Here is an 18277-nt window from a genome sequence, read left to right as displayed (position 1 = left end):
GATTAGCTCTGGCATGTGGAGAGTGCAGGAGGAGTCGTGGTGGAATTACACTTTAATTTCCTGTAGTCATGTGAATTTGACCCTTCCTAAATCCCTGACACACACACACACACAGACACACACACACACACACACACACACACACACACATCTCCACATGGGGATTTGACTGCTCGGATTACTTCAATTTCAGAGTCTTCCACCCTCTAATCCCGTCAGCCCTTTTTCCCAACAAAAGGATGAATTTGTCCCTAGATACTGATTCAGGGTCAGTTTTGTGGTTTTCGCATTAGTGGTGAGGGTTTTGATTCTGGGGGGGGGGGTTAAGCTGATCCTAGATCTGTGCCCTAGCCCCGTCATGTTGAGAGAAACAAATAAAAATGAATTCAGGTCTTGGAAGTTCAAGGATTCTGCAACAAAACAGCAAGGCTGTGCCTCCCCTCTCTCACACCAAAACACACACACACACACACACAGCCAGTACAGGAGGCTGGGGCCTGTACAAACACAGCCAGTACAGGAGGCTGGGGCCTGTACAAACACAGCCAGTACAGGAGGCTGGGGCCTGTACAAACACAGCCAGTACAGGAGGCTGGGGCCTGTACAAACACAGCCAGTACAGGAGGCTGGGGCCTGTACAAACACAGCCAGTACAGGAGGCTGGGACCTGTACAAACACAGCCAGTACAGGAGGCTGGGGCCTGTACAAACACAGCCAGTACAGGAGGCTGGGGCCTGTACAAACACAGCCAGTACAGGAGGCTGGGGCCTGTACAAACACAGCCAGTACAGGAGGCTGGGGCCTGTACAAACACAGCCAGTACAGGAGGCTGGGGCCTGTACAAACACAGCCAGTACAGGAGGCTGGGGCCTGTACAAACACAGCCAGTACAGGAGGCTGGGACCTGTACAAACACAGCCAGTACAGGAGGCTGGGGCCTGTACAAACACAGCCAGTACAGGAGGCTGGGACCTGTACAAACACAGCCAGTACAGGAAGCTGTGGCCTGTACAAACACAGCCAGTACAGGAGGCTGGGGCCTGTACAAACACAGCCAGTACAGGAAGCTGGGGCCTGTACAAACACAGCCAGTACAGGAGGCTGGGACCTGTACAAACACAGCCAGTACAGGAAGCTGTGGCCTGTACAAACAAAGCCAGTACAGGAGGCTGGGGCCTGTACAAACACAGCCAGTACAGGAGGCTGGGGCCTGTACAAACACAGCCAGTACAGGAGGCTGGGGCCTGTACAAACACAGCCAGTACAGGAGGCTGGGGCCTGTACAAACACAGCCAGTACAGGAGGCTGGGGCCTGTACAAACACAGCCAGTATGTTGTAAAAGGTATATTCTTAGTAAGGTCTGAATTGAGGAAGAGACGTGCATTCTCAGGGACGGGACAAATCTAATGAAGGCAATTTAACTTGGCGCAGTGGGTGGTGTGTGTATGTGTATGTGTGTATGGTGTGTGTGGTGTGTGTGTGCGTGTGTTTTGTTATCTCTTGTTTGGTCTCCACTCGCGTGGGTTTTTCTTGCTAATATCTTGCTGGTTTACATCTGTGTTTGTTTAGAGTCGTTTATGGTTCCTTCTTTACACGGAACGGTTAATGGTGAGAGCGGGTGGAGTAAACGCAACATTACCAAGGAAACTTCCCAAATGGTACCTTATTCCCTACGTAGTGCACTACTTTTGACCAGCGCCAATGGGCATAGTGCAATATGTATGGGATAGCATACCATTTGGGGCGTAATTTCAAATGAACTACAAATACGACACAGATCATAGAGATCTCTGTTAAAAACATCAACAAGCAAACAGTACATTGTCATTCACCCTTAGAAACAAACACCCTCTTTTCTTACATTGAAATAATAAATACAATTAAATCAATAAAATTAACATGTGTTTTGTTCCCTTTTTATAGAAATCCGCAAGAGGAGGAAATCCCTCAGACGGAGGTTTGACTCCTCCAAAGAGAAGAAAGAGAAAGAACGAGGTAAAGTACACACCCACGCACGTGCGCACACACACACGCACACACGCGCACGCACGCACGCACACGCGCACACACACACACACACACGCGCACGCACACGCGCACGCACACACACGCGCACACACACGCACGCGCGCGCACACACACGCACGCACGCACGCACACACATGCACACACACACGCGCACACCCACACGCGCGCACACACACACACACACAGAGACACACATGCACACACACACACACAAGCACACTAACCCTAGTCCAGCCTATGACCAAGTACTGGTCTTTAAACTGAAGAGTACTGTTCATACCTCAGAAGGTCAGATAAAGCAGAGTATTTAGTTACTTTATCTGTGTGAGACAGACTAACCTCCAAAACTCCTTCTATACACTGAGTATTCCCTACATCAGGATGAGATAAGGGCCACAATTATTGACCATGTAAACCCTGGTCTCTCTTTGAGAGAGGCCGGTTTAAGGGTGCAACCAAATCTGCAGCGTTCAACAGTTGCATCAATAGTACGAATTTTCCAGCAAAACAACAGGTGAGATGTCTGGTCAATAAACAAACAGGGTACACACACAGCTATGCATAATGTAAAGTACTGCAAAACTGTGGATTTACTGTATTTTAGAGAGTAACGAAGATGGACGCCAGGCATCCTGCACATACATTCATCTTTGTGGATGAAGCTGGATTCAACCTGGCAAAAACACACCGTGGGGGAAGAAATGTGATTGGACAGAGAGCAACCGTGGATGTCCCAGGCCAGAGAGGAGCTAACATCACAATGTGGGCAGCACTGTCCAATGATGGTTTGCTGTTACACAAACCACTCATTGGCCCCTACAATACAGACAGGCTCGTTTACTTCCTGGATGACCTGCATAATGGACTTGTGCCAGTGGAGGAGAGAGGGACAAGAAACTCCCCTACCTTCGTTGTTGTGTGGAATAATGTGGCATTCCACCACTCTGCTGCAGTCAGACTGGTTTACTGCACATCCCAGGATGTCAGTACTATTCCTGCCTCCATACTCCCCCTTCCTAAACCACATAGAGGAGTTTTTCTCTGCGTAGAGGTGGAAGGTTAATGACCACCATCCACATGACCAGATGTCCTTACTGGATGCCATGAATGCAGGGTGTGGAGACACTTCTCCTGAAGACTGCCAGGGTTGGATTAGACATTCCAGAAGATACTTTCCAAGATGCTTCGCCAGAGAAGACATACGATGTGATGTTGATGAGAACTTGTGACCAAATGCAGGAGAGACGGAGAACTAGAACCCTCACAGTACTGTACAGCATGAGTGATTATACTATACATGTTGATGAGAACTAGAACCCTCACAGTACTGTACAGTATGAGTGATTATACATGTTGATGAGAACTAGAACCCTCACAGTACTGTACAGTATGAGTGATTATACATGTTGATGAGAACTAGAACCCTCACAGTACTGTACAGTATGAGTGATTATACTAGACATGTTGATGAGAACTAGAACCCTCACAGTACTGTACAGTATGAGTGATTATACATGTTGATGAGAACTAGAACCCTCACAGTACTGTACAGTATGAGTGATTATACATGTTGATGAGAACTAGAACCCTCACAGTACTGTACAGTATGAGTGATTATACATGTTGATGAGAACTAGAACCCTCACAGTACTGTACAGTATGAGTGATTATACATGTTGATGAGAACTAGAACCCTCACAGTACTGTACAGTATGAGTGATTATACTATACATGTTGATGAGATCTAGAACCCTCACAGTACTGTACAGTATGAGTGATTATACTAGACATGTTGATGAGAACTAGAACCCTCACAGTACTGTACAGTATGAGTGATTATACTAGACATGTTGATGACAACCCTCACAGTACTGTACAGTATGAGTTATTAGACATGTTGATGAGAACCCTCACAGTACTGTACAGTATGAGTGATTAGACATGTTGATGAGAACTAGAACCCTCACAGTACTGTACAGTATGAGTGATTAGACATGTTGATGAGAACTAGAACCCTCACAGTACTGTACAGTATGAGTGATTATACATGTTGATGAGAACTAGAACCCTCACAGTACTGTACAGTATGAGTGATTATACTATACATGTTGATGAGAACTAGAACCCTCACAGTACTGTACAGTATGAGTGATTATACATGTTGATGAGAACTAGAACCCTCACAGTACTGTACAGTATGAGTGATTATACATGTTGATGAGAACTAGAACCCTCACAGTACTGTACAGTATGAGTGATTATACATGTTGATGAGAACTAGAACCCTCACAGTACTGTACAGTATGAGTGATTATACATGTTGATGAGAACTAGAACCCTCACAGTACTGTACAGTATGAGTGATTATACATGTTGATGAGAACTAGAACCCTCACAGTACTGTACAGTATGAGTGATTATACATGTTGATGAGAACTAGAACCCTCACAGTACTGTACAGTATGAGTGATTATACATGTTGATGAGAACTAGAACCCTCACAGTACTGTACAGTATGAGTGATTATACATGTTGATGAGAACTAGAACCCTCACAGTACTGTACAGTATGAGTGATTATACTATACATGTTGATGAGAACTAGAACCCTCACAGTACTGTACAGTATGAGTGATTATACATGTTGATGAGAACTAGAACCCTCACAGTACTGTACAGTATGAGTGATTATACATGTTGATGAGAACTAGAACCCTCACAGTACTGTACAGTATGAGTGATTATACATGTTGATGAGAACTAGAACCCTCACAGTACTGTACAGTATGAGTGATTATACATGTTGATGAGAACTAGAACCCTCACAGTACTGTACAGTATGAGTGTTATACTATACATGTTGATGAGAACTAGAACCCTCACAGTACTGTACAGTATGAGTGATTATACTAGACATGTTGATGAGAACTAGAACCCTCACAGTACTGTACAGTATGAGTGATTATACTAGACATGTTGATGAGAACTAGAACCCTCACAGTACTGTACAGTATGAGTGATTATACTAGACATGTTGATGAGAACTAGAACCCTCACAGTACTGTACAGTATGAGTGATTATACTAGACATGTTGATGAGAACTAGAACCCTCACAGTACTGTACAGTATGAGTGATTATACTAGACATGTTGATGAGAACCCTCACAGTACTGTACAGTATGAGTGATTAGACATGTTGATGAGAACCCTCACAGTACTGTACAGTATGAGTGATTAGACATGTTGATGAGAACTAGAACCCTCACAGTACTGTACAGTATGACTGATTAGACATGTTGATGAGAACTAGAACCCTCACAGTACTGTACAGTATGAGTGATTATACATGTTGATGAGAACTAGAACCCTCACAGTACTGTACAGTATGAGTGATTATACTATACATGTTGATGAGAACTAGAACCCTCACAGTACTGTACAGTATGAGTGATTATACTATACATGTTGATGAGAACTAGAACCCTCACAGTACTGTACAGTATGAGTGATTATACATGTTGATGAGAACTAGAACCCTCACAGTACTGTACAGTATGAGTGATTATACATGTTGATGAGAACTAGAACCCTCACAGTACTGTACAGTATGAGTGATTATACTATACATGTTGATGAGAACTAGAACCCTCACAGTACTGTACAGTATGAGTGATTATACTATACATGTTGATGAGAACTAGAACCCTCACAGTACTGTACAGTATGAGTGATTATACTATACATGTTGATGAGAACTAGAACCCTCACAGTACTGTACAGTATGAGTGATTATACATGTTGATGAGAACTAGAACCCTCACAGTACTGTACAGTATGAGTGATTATACATGTTGATGAGAACTAGAACCCTCACAGTACTGTACAGTATGAGTGATTATACATGTTGATGAGAACTAGAACCCTCACAGTACTGTACAGTATGAGTGATTATACTATACATGTTGATGAGAACTAGAACCCTCACAGTACTGTACAGTATGAGTGATTATACATGTTGATGAGAACTAGAACCCTCACAGTACTGTACAGTATGAGTGATTATACATGTTGATGAGAACTAGAACCCTCACAGTACTGTACAGTATGAGTGATTATACATGTTGATGAGAACTAGAACCCTCACAGTACTGTACAGTATGAGTGATTATACATGTTGATGAGAACTAGAACCCTCACAGTACTGTACAGTATGAGTGATTATACATGTTGATGAGAACTAGAACCCTCACAGTACTGTACAGTATGAGTGATTATACTATACATGTTGATGAGAACTAGAACCCTCACAGTACTGTACAGTATGAGTGATTATACTAGACATGTTGATGAGAACTAGAACCCTCACAGTACTGTACAGTATGAGTGATTATACTAGACATGTTGATGAGAACTAGAACCCTCACAGTACTGTACAGTATGAGTGATTATACTATACATGTTGATGAGAACTAGAACCCTCACAGTACAGTATGAGTGATTATACTATACATGTTGATGAGAACTAGAACCCTCACAGTACTGTACAGTATGAGTGATTATACATGTTGATGAGAACTAGAACCCTCACAGTACTGTACTGTATGAGTGATTATACATGTTGATGAGAACTAGAACCCTCACAGTACCGTACAGTATGAGTGATTATACTAGACATGTTGATGAGAACCCTCACAGTACTGTACAGTATGAGTGATTATACTAGACATGTTGATGAGAACTAGAACCCTCACAGTACTGTACAGTATGAGTGATTATACATGTTGATGAGAACTAGAACCCTCACAGTACTGTACTGTATGAGTGATTATACATGTTGATGAGAACTAGAACCCTCACAGTACTGTACAGTATGAGTGATTATACTAGACATGTTGATGAGAACCCTCACAGTACTGTACAGTATGAGTGATTATACATGTTGATGAGAACTAGAACCCTCACAGTACTGTACAGTATGAGTGATTTTACATGTTGATGAGAACTAGAACCCTCACAGTACTGTACAGTATGAGTGATTATACTATACATGTTGATGAGAACTAGAACCCTCACAGTACTGTACAGTATGAGTGATTATACTATACATGTTGATGAGAACTAGAACCCTCACAGTACTGTACAGTATGAGTGATTATACATGTTGATGAGAACTAGAACCCTCACAGTACTGTACAGTATGAGTGATTATACATGTTGATGAGAACTAGAACCCTCACAGTACTGTACAGTATGAGTGATTATACATGTTGATGAGAACTAGAACCCTCACAGTACTGTACAGTATGAGTGATTATACATGTTGATGAGAACTAGAACCCTCACAGTACTGTACAGTATGAGTGATTATACTATACATGTTGATGAGAACTAGAACCCTCACAGTACTGTACAGTATGAGTGATTTTACATGTTGATGAGAACTAGAACCCTCACAGTACTGTACAGTATGAGTGATTATACTAGACATGTTGATGAGAACTAGAACCCTCACAGTACTGTACAGTATGAGTGATTATACTATACATGTTGATGAGAACTAGAACCCTCACAGTACTGTACAGTATGAGTGATTATACTATACATGTTGATGAGAACTAGAACCCTCACAGTACTGTACAGTATGAGTGATTATACTAGACATGTTGATGAGAACTAGAATCCTCACAGTACTGTACAGTATGAGTGATTAGACATGTTGATGAGAATCCTCACAGTACTGTACAGTATGAGTGATTATACATGTTGATGAGAACTAGAACCTTCACAGTACTGTACAGTATGAGTGATTATACTAGACATGTTGATGAGAACTAGAACCCTCACAGTACTGTACAGTATGAGTGTTATACTATACATGTTGATGAGAACCCTCACAGTACTGTACAGTATGAGTGATTATACTATACATGTTGATGAGAACCCTCACAGTACTGTACAGTATGAGTGATTAGACATGTTGATGAGAACCCTCACAGTACTGTACAGTATGAGTGATTATACATGTTGATGAGAACTAGAACCCTCACAGTACTGTACAGTATGAGTGATTATACTATACATGTTGATGAGAACCCTCACAGTACTGTACAGTATGAGCGATTATACTATACATGTTGATGAGAACCCTCACAGTACTGTACAGTATGAGTGATTAGACATGTTGATGAGAACCCTCACAGTACTGTACAGTATGAGTGATTATACATGTTGATGAGAACTAGAACCCTCACAGTACTGTACAGTATGAGTGATTATACTATACATGTTGATGAGAACCCTCACAGTACTGTACAGTATGAGTGATTATACTATACATGTTGATGAGAAACCTCACAGTACTGTACAGTATGAGTGATTATACATGTTGATGAGAACTAGAACCCTCACAGTACTGTACAGTATGAGTGATTATACATGTTGATGAGAACTAGAACCCTCACAGTACTGTACAGTATGAGTGATTATACTATACATGTTGATGAGAACCCTCACAGTACTGTACAGTATGAGTGATTATACTATACATGTTGATGAGAACTAGAACCCTCACAGTACTGTACAGTATGAGTGATTAGACATGTTGATGTTTGTTTGTTGCAGTCCTGGAATTTCAGGAATTTGTTTTTTGTTTCAACTTTTTCTTTTTCACAAGTAAATAACTATATGCAAAGATGTAGAAAAAATATAAGCTATTGAAGCAAATTTCTCTATTTCTGATTAATTCTTGTTCCATATACTTTAGTACAGTCAATAGTGGAAAGGTGTTATTCTTATTCTATAATGAAATACTGATTTATGAGAAAAATCATTCAAACTTCAAAGAGAAAAGTTCATAATGTATGTAATGCTCCATGTTAGTGTTTTTTAGCTCAGTGTTATGAGTGACAGCGTCTGCTTTCTGAGTGAGAACTGTTGCCGGTGTTATGGTCCAACGAGCTTATTTTGAGACATGTGTGAAGAGTTTTGGTGGTTTGAGTGAGTTTTGGAGGTGAGATTAGCTGTTTGGCCAAGATGCATGTTGGTAATGCAGACTGAAGAGTTTTGGTGGTTTGAGTGAGTTTTGGAGGTGAGATTAGCTGTTTGGCCAAGATGCATGTTGGTAATGCAGACTGAAGAGTTTTGGTGGTTTGAGTGAGTTTTGGAGGTGAGATTAGCTGTTTGGCCAAGATGCATGTTGGTAATGCAGACTGTGAAGAGTTTGAAAAAGGGGCTTCAGTATTGACCGATGCTTGTTAGCAATTGAACAAAAACTGTAAACTGCAACCCCCATCCCCCTTTTTGCCCTGAGCCTCAATTCGTCAGAGCTTGGACTCTACAAGGTGGAAAGCGTTCCACAGGAATGCTGGTCCATGTTGACTACAATGCTTCCCACAGTTGTGTTAAGTTGACTGGATGTCCTTTGGGTGGTGGACCATTCTTGATACACACGGGAAACTGTTTAGCGTGAAAAACCCAGCAGCGTTGCAGTTCTTGATACAAACCGGTGCATCTGGCACCTACTACCATACCCTGTTCAAAGGCACTTCAATCTTTTGTCTTGTCCATTCACAATCTGAATGATACACGTCTCAATTGTCTCAAGGCTTAGAAAAATCCTTCTATAACCTGTCTCCTCCCCTTCATCTACACTGACTGAAGTTGATTTAACAGGTGACATCAATAAGGGTTCATAGCTTTCACCTGGATTCACCTGGTCAGTCGATGTCATGGAAAGAGCAGGTGTTCCTAATGTTTTGTCCAATTAGTCACACAGTGTGTGTGACCTGTCAAATGATCAGCCACTGTTGTCGCACAGTAGCTCCAATACTCATCCTTTATTCATTGGCTAGTAATTGACTGATGTGAAATTGCTGTGTTGACGATAGTGAGCTCGATCTCAACCACAAGAGGCAAGGGGCTCTTTATAGTGTAGATGATCCACTGTTGCAATGGTTTGTCTGTAGTAGACATTTGTAAACACTGCCTCCAGAGTGCATGCACACTGACACACTCTCATAAACATGGGTAGGATTAATTAGGCTAGCTAGGACAGAACAGGTCCAGCTAGACAGTGTGTTGTATTAGGCTTACACCAAAGCAGTAGTCAGCCAATCTGTCAGCTAGCTACACAGAACAGGTCAGGGCTAGGGCCAGCCTGTTGTGTTGTTTTACCTTGAGTTGGGGTTAGCCAACCCACCTGTTGATTAAGTTTGCTATCTAGGCCAGGGCAATGACTAGCCTGTTGATTAAACAGAGAATGGCCAACATGTTGTCTTTCTTACACCAGAACAGTGGCCAGCCAATCTGCCTAGGCTAGCTACCCAGGACAGGCAAGGACAGTGGCCAACCTTTTGGTGTACCTAGAGAAGCCTGTCTGTTGTTAGGGCCCAGCTAGCCAGTCTGTTAATGTACCTAGAGAAGCATGTATGTTTATAATGGACTAAATGTTCAAATCCTGTTGCTGCAGGATTATTTAGCTGTGACATGTACAGGTCAAATTAAGATCCTACATCTGCAGTGTTCTTTCTCTCGTTTATTCATGCTAACTGTATTTGGTGCCTGCTGGTAGCGATACAGTGTAGAGATGAGGGTAGTGATACAGTGTGAAGAGGAGGGTAGTGATACAGTGTGGAGAGGAGTGTAGTGATACAGCGTGGAGAGGAGGGTAGCGATACAGCAAGAAGTGGAGGGTAGTGATACAGCAAGGAGAGGAGGGTAGTGATACAGCAAGGAGAGGAGGGTAGTGATACAGTGTGAAGAGGAGGGTAGTGATACAGCGTGGAGAGGAGGGTAGTGATACAGCAAGAAGAGGAGGGTAGCGATACAGCGTGGAGAGGAGGGTAGTGATACAGCAAGAAGAGGAGGGTAGCGATACAGCGTGGAGAGGAGGGTAGCGATACAGCGTGGAGAGGAGGGTAGTGATACAGCAAGGAGAGGAGGGTAGTGATACAGCAAGGAGAGGAGGGTAGTGATACAGTGTGGAGAGGAGGGTAGTGATAGAGCAAGAAGAGGAGGGTAGTGATACAGCGTGAAGAGGAGGGTAGCGATACAGCGTGGAGAGGAGGGTAGTGATACAGCGTGGAGAGGAGGGTAGTGATACAGCAAGAAGAGGAGGGTAGCGATACAGCGTGGAGAGGAGGGTAGTGATACAGCAAGGAGAGGAGGGTAGTGATACAGTGTGGAGAGGACGGTTGCGATACAGCGTGGAGAGGACGGTTGCGATACAGCGTGGAGAGGACGGTTGCGATACAGCGTGGAGAGGACGGTAGCGATACAGCGTGGAGAGGAGGGTAGCGATACAGCGTGGAGAGGAGGGTAGCGATACAGCGTGGAGAGGAGGGTAGCGATACAGCGTGGAGAGGAGGGTAGTGATACAGCGTGGAGAGGAGGGTAGCGATACAGCGTGGAGAGCAGGTTGAGGACACCGCTATTGGGGTGTAGCTGTTTCTTAGTAATATGAGGTGAATCCAGTGTAAGGAATATGTGACCCCTGGGTTCATTTATTTGCATTCTGTCACATACTCTTACATTGCTTTCTGTTTCTCACTTTGATTACCTCCGCCCTTAGCCCATAACTATTGTGCGCTCTTAGCCTGTGGCGGACTTAGGCATAGGCGACATGGGCAGCCGCCTACGGCGGCATCTTGCTGGGGGTGGCATGGGGCGCACGAAACAAAAAATAATAATAAACAAAAAAATATTCAGAATGGTACATTTGCGTGATCGTTTTTCTATCACTCATTTGCACATCATGTCAATGATATCATATCACCGTGTGGGACTGTGGGTCAATTAACCTTGTCGGAGTGGGCGCCCTGTTTCTAGTTTGTGAGCTAGGCAGGCTACTGCCTGGGAAGGTCTCCCACTCAGAAGTACAAGATGGGGAGGGGGGTATGTTGACCTCAGGTCTCCCCACTGGAAGACAGAGGAAGGGGGACGGGGGTAGGTTGACCTCAGGTCTCCCCACTGGAAGACAGAGGTAGGGAGCGGGAGAATCTATCAAATAGCGCACCTCTAACTTTGTACAGTAGTAATGCAGTTAGTAATGCAGTTAGTTGAGCAATTTAGTTTGTTTCTTGTTTGAAGTGCAATAGTGTAATAATCAGGTTCTCTTCTTTGTATGTGTGTTATTCTATTTGTTTATTTGTGCGATATAGGATTTGTGCAATTTAGTTTTATTTGTGTGTTTTTTGTTAGCAATAGGGTAATAGTGTAATAATTCAATTCTCTTTTTTATTTGTATTTATATACTACAATTTGTTTCTATTTGTCTTTGTTACTTATTTTTTTATAGTTATGAGTCTTATTTTTGTATATATATTCATAAAGTTTTAAATGTTATGATTATTTATTTGTGTTGTTTAAAAATGTCTGAATAAAAATTACAGTTAGTGCAGAATGGTGCTTTTTGGGGGGGGAGTGCCCTGAAGGGGGGCGTTCGCCCAGGGAGCCATAGAAGCTAGAACCGCCACTGCTCTTAGCAGTGTTGGAGAGTAGAGAACTACATATAGTTCAACTAGTAATTTAACTACATTTTGCAGAAGCTTGGTGGTATTTTAACTACTAAAAACACTACCAAGATTTGAATTTAGTTAACTACTTTTTTTTGCCATGTAGCAGTGTAGCTAACTACTGGAACTACACACAACTTATTTAGAAAAAATAAAATATGGGCGAAGTAGGCAAGAACTGTCTTTCTTTTTCAATGTCAGACCTGCCTAATTCTAACTTGAAACATCGTTTTGGGGTTTATGCTGTTTGACTCCAAAGTTATCTGTTTTGCAATTGGTAGTCTATGAGATTTCTGATTTAGATATGATCATTTTTCATGAAGTAGTTTGGATGTAGTGAACTACTTTTTTCAAAGTAACTTTAGTTAAACTTCTTGCGGATCAGTGGGACGCTAGCGTCCCATTTCGAAAACTTCCGGTGAAATTGCAGAGCGCCAAATTCAAATTAAATTACTATAAATATTAAACTTTCATGAAATCACAAGTGCAATACATCAAAATAAAGCTTAACTTGTTGTTAATCGCCTGCCGTGTCAGATTTCAAAAAGGCTTTACGGCAAAAGCAGACCATGCAATTATCCGAGGACAGCGCCCAGCACACAAATGCATAACAAATCATTTTCAACCAGGGAGTTGCGACACGAAAGTCAGAAATAGCGATATAATATATGCCTTACCTTTGAAGATCTTCTTCTGTTGGCACTCCAAAAGGTCCCAGTTACATTACAAATGGTCCTTTTGTTCGATAATGTCCTTCTTTATTGTCACGAGAATTTCTATCCCAATGTTCTAACTGAACAATTTTATGACTCCATCTGTATCCTAGAGGTTGTAAGGCTCTAAGTTTTAAGAAACAGAGTCCCAGCATACAAATGATCAGTTATTTATTCAGAGAGCGCTCTGCCCTCTCAAGTTCAGAGTCTATCTTTTATACACACATCAGTCGAGAACCCCACCCTGCTTTAGGAGAGCTGTATTGTTCCACTGTACACATACATTGTTTATCATATTCTGCAACATGTTTCATAATTTTCTGCAAGCCTAACAGGTTGGGGACGGGTGGGGACAGAATGTCCTGTAAGGACAGTCAATAATCGACTTGGTTTCCCTCCTTCAAAATGCATACAAAATGAATCCCAAACGTTACCAATAAACTTATCCAAACAAGTCAATCAACGTTTATAATCAAACCTTAGGTACCCTAATACACAAATAAATTATAAAATTTAAGACGGAGAATCGTTATTGTCTTCACCGGAGAACGCACTCTCATTCACGCGCTTGGAAACACTACAGCCAAAATGGGAGCCACCTAGAAAAACTACAATTTCTGGGTCATTTTTCCAAAAACCAGCCTTAAAATCTTTCTAAAGACTGTTGACATCTAGTGGAAGCCCTAGGAACTGCAATCGGGCACGATTTCGCCATATTATAAAGTGCCAGCCATTGAAATCAGTGGTATGATAAAAAAAATGTTTGGGATGGTTTGTCCTCGGGGTTTCGCCTGCCATTTCAGTTCTGTTATACTCACATACATTATTTTAATAGTTTTAGAAACTTTGGAGTGTTTTCTATGCATATCCTAGCTTCTGGGCCTGAGTAGCAGGCAGTTTACTTTGGGCATGCTTTTCATCCAGACGTCAAAATACCGCCCCCTATCCCAAAAAAGTTTTAAGTAAACTAAATGTCTCTTAAGGGCAGCTTTAGTGTAGTTTAACTTATTCCCGTGTGAAGTAATTGGTAGCTTGGTAAATTATATTTTCAGAGTAGCCTCCCCAACACTGACTCTTAGAGGGGCACAAACACATTTAACATGAACATCACCAGTGGTTGCCACTGTCATTCAGGACAGGTGGGGCATTAATACGTGTCACATATCAGTTTGCAAACAATGTAAAAAAAAAAATTATGTAATTGAGTTAATAAAGCCGCATTCAAACATGGTCTCTTTTTTCTTTCTTGATTAAGGCAGCTCCAAAATTCAGGTGTTTCTGCCTACCTCAGTGCTTTCTGTGGGGGTGGGGATAGCCAGCAGAAAATACAAAGCGTTGGACCTGTTTTCTATCATGATTGGCTCAGTTTTCTGTCACTAATGGGACAGTACGTCATCCCCAATTCTAAGGTTAGAGCTTGCCGTGTGAAGTAATCTGCTGTTGGGACGGCTTTATGTAGGCCCTAACAGTGTGTGGGCACCACTTGTCACCGTTATAGTGTAATTCATGTATTGTTTAGTGGTGTGTTGTTGCTTTGCTGGCGTGCATCCCACATGTTTTTGTTTGCCCCACCAAGAATTACATGCTAAAATAGCCACTGAACATCACAGTAATCATGTTATTTTGTTTGTTTTCCACCTCAGCTTCTAATTTGATTCATTTTGTCTCATTGCTGGCCTAAGTTGAACTAGCTATCGTATTGTTAGCGAAGTCATTCATGGTTTCCATCGCATGAAGATATGTTGTCATTTATAGACCGTCCCTTTATAAAGGACTGGACACGATGTAAAGCTCAGTCATAGCGCCGCAGAGACCTATATTCCCCTGCTGCAGAGTTCCAGGAATGAAACTGTAGTATTCTAGTAATAGTTTCTCGTAAAAGCTGTCGTTTATCATAACAGGGAAACACACATCTGCTTTGTGTGTATACATCCGTTTATCTGTCAAACTCTGCAGGGGGGTCCAGAATGTAGCTACTGTTGCACAGCCAACTCTCAGTTACCATAGGCCTACAGAGCTAGCTTATGGTCCTGTAATTCAAATGAGGACAGCTACTAGCTATTAGCCAGTTAGCAAGCTAGCTTATTAGACAGTTAGCCACCTAGCCCGCTAGTCAACAAGCCACATGCTGGCTAATTAGCCAGTTAGCTTGTTAACCAGTTAGCCTGTCAGCTACTGTAGCTAGCCACTGGCCCTCAGCCAAACAGTGGCACCTGACAAGAGGATTTAGCTAGTTGTGTGCCAACCCATCTGGTACCTTTGATGTACCTACCCACACCTGTCCATGGCTTTCGTGTACTGCACCTTTGGACCGGCTTCAAGTAAAGGATGAGATGGGTGATATGATAGCGAGAGATAGATAGAGAGACAGAGAGAGAGAGACGAAGAGGAGAGAGAGAGAGAGAGAGAGAGATGTAGAGCTTTACTTCTGGGCACAGTCTGCCATGTCTGAACTGTTTGTGTGTTTGTGTGTTATTTACGTAATTATGTAAATAGCCAAATGTCAGCCCCTTAAAACCTCTCTGGTATCCCACCTCGACAACAGCCAGTGAAATTGCAGGGCGCCAAATTCAAACAACAGAAATCCCATAATTACAATTCCTCAAACATACAAGTATTATACACCATTTTAAAGATAAACTTCTTGTTAATCCAACAACAGTGTCCGATTTCAAAAAGGCTTTACGGTGAAAGCACACCATGCGATTATGTTAGGACAGCACCTAGCCACAAGAAACCATACACACATTTCACAGCCAAGGAGAGGACTCACAAGTCAGAAATAGCAATTAAATTAATTACTAACCTTTGATGATCTTCATCTGGTGGCACTCCCAGGACTCCATGTTACACAATAAATGTTCGTTTTGTTTGATAATGTCCCTCTTTATGTCCAAAAACCTCCGTTTTGTTAGTGCGTTTAGTTCAGCAATCCAAAGGCACAAAGCGCGCTCTCAACACCCAGACGAAAAGTCAAAAAAGTACAATAAACGTTCGTAGAAACATGTCAAACGATGTTTAAAATCCATCCTCAGGTTGTTTTTGTCATAAATAATCAGTAATATTTCAACCGGACAAAAGCTTCGTCAATAGAAAAGGAGAAACAAGAAAGGCGTGCTCCCGTTCACACGCTGGCTTCATGTCTGGAAATTTCCACTGTCCACTCATTGAAAGTACTGTATCGCCCTCATTTTTCAGAGTAAAAGCCTGAAACAATGCCTAAATACTGGTCACATGTAGAAGAAGCCATAGAGATTGTGAACTTGGTCCTAAGTCTTTGTATGGTGGATAGGCTTTCAATGGAAAAACAGCCTTTCAAAATAATAGTACTTTCTGGATGGATTTTCCTCAGGTTTTCCCCTGCCATATCAGTTCTGTTATACTCACAGACATTATTTTAACTGTTTTGGAAACTGTAGAGTGTTTTCTATCCGAAACTACCAATTATATACATATCCTAGCTTCTGGGCCTGAGTAGCAGGCAGTTTAATTTGGGCACGCTTTTCATCCAAAATTCCGAATGCTGCCCCCTACCCTAGTGAAGTTTTAACAAGGAGTCAGCACTTTAGAATCAGTAGAACAACCACAGGCCTTATGGTTAGATATAAAGACTTTACAGAGAACAGTCAACACAGGTAGGGCTGGCAGGTTCTTCTTATTGTCTAACTAAACACTTCTGGTTTGTCAGAAAGCAGAGGGCAGGTTTAAGCAAGTCAACACTTGCTCCAAGACATTATGATGTCTTATCTAAAAACATTAGGGCTGCTTAATGGGGGATATGTAGACAAAGGAGACTGGAGGAGTATAGGCCTAAGTATGGTGGCAGGTGGGGGTGTTACCATAGAGCTACAGTTCTGTTATTGTAAAGGTATATCGTTGGATTCGAAACCTCACTCCCCAGCTTGAAACATCTATGTTCACGTCTCCTTATGTAGCATAATTGGCTAAGATGTTTGTCAAGCGGGCGGTCATGTGTGTTTGCGAGGTAGAGGATCCCTGGTTGGAGCCCAGTGAGGGACTGGGACTGGGACTGGGACAGGGACAGGGACAGGGAAATAAGCTATACTGTTAATTAAGCAAGCACAGTGACACCTGTTATACTGTGTTTACGGTTGAGTTGCCTTGCTGTCTGTCTTCTAGCTGTGACTGTAGGATACATCTCAAATGGCACCCTATTCACCGCACTACTTTTGCACATTGCCAATATGGCGCTGGTCAAATGTAGTGCACTATATAGGAAATAGGGTGCCATTTGGGACAGCCATGCTTGTTTGACTAATAGGATGTATCCTAATCCACTTGTAACCTCCTCTCCCCGTCACTCTTTACGACCTAGGGACAATTAGGCCAGATTACAATGCCAGGCCAGAACTCACACAGCAACATGATCCCATTCAAATGTGTAAAAATAGTGACATTTAACGCTTGTATGTATATGCCACTAGCGATGACATACTATATACCGTGACATTAAAATAATGGCATTTTACTGTTGTGGTTTATTGACACAAAAATACTATATGTCACCAGAACCATGTACATAGAGAGAGTGACCAACTTTTAGAATTTAGAATATTGTTCTATTTCTTAACATTCAGTTCCATGGTATTGGTTATTGTAATGTTAATGGTGAGTTAACATGGCTGCCATAGAATGTTAATTAATGCCATGTAATGTCATGTTAATTAATGCATCATAATGTAGAACCCTCAATGTCCCACCTCTCTAAATACATGGCTCTGTCACCAATGGTGAGGGAAAACACAGGAATATCCAACAGATATCAATGTTCCTCAGATCTGTTAGTTTAAACTGAATTTAAGGAGGGTATTTAGGGGAAGGGGTTGTTTATGGATGGGGTCAAAGTGTAATACGTAGGGCAGTGGTCTCCAACTTTTTCTAGCATGAGAGCTATTTTCAAAAAATAAAACGTCACGAGCTACATATTTTATTTGAGCTTTTGAATAGGCACATTCTTCTCTACTCCCATGTAACTCCTTCCCCAGGTCCTTACTGTACAAGA

General features: G+C 42.0%; 1 protein-coding gene across 3 annotated transcripts in view; it reads left to right on the top strand.

Moving 5' to 3' along the window:
• The window catches only part of LOC106577881 (rho GTPase-activating protein 6), a 134595-nt gene that overhangs the window by 84365 nt on the left and 31953 nt on the right, over nucleotides 1–18277 (top strand). For all 3 annotated transcript variants that reach the window (XM_045701570.2, XM_045701569.2, XM_014156301.3), the window contains exon 3: nucleotides 1926–1997. In XM_045701570.2, the coding sequence (XP_045557526.1) occupies nucleotides 1926–1997 (72 nt within the window). The remainder of the gene's footprint in view (nucleotides 1–1925; nucleotides 1998–18277) is intronic.

This window comes from Salmo salar, chromosome 18 (genome assembly GCF_965601325.2).
Source record: "Salmo salar chromosome 18, fSalSal1, whole genome shotgun sequence".
NCBI classification, from domain to species: Eukaryota; Metazoa; Chordata; class Actinopteri; order Salmoniformes; family Salmonidae; genus Salmo; species Salmo salar.
Note: the sequence above shows the minus strand (reverse complement) of the source record. Positions and strands in the feature narration are given on the sequence as shown.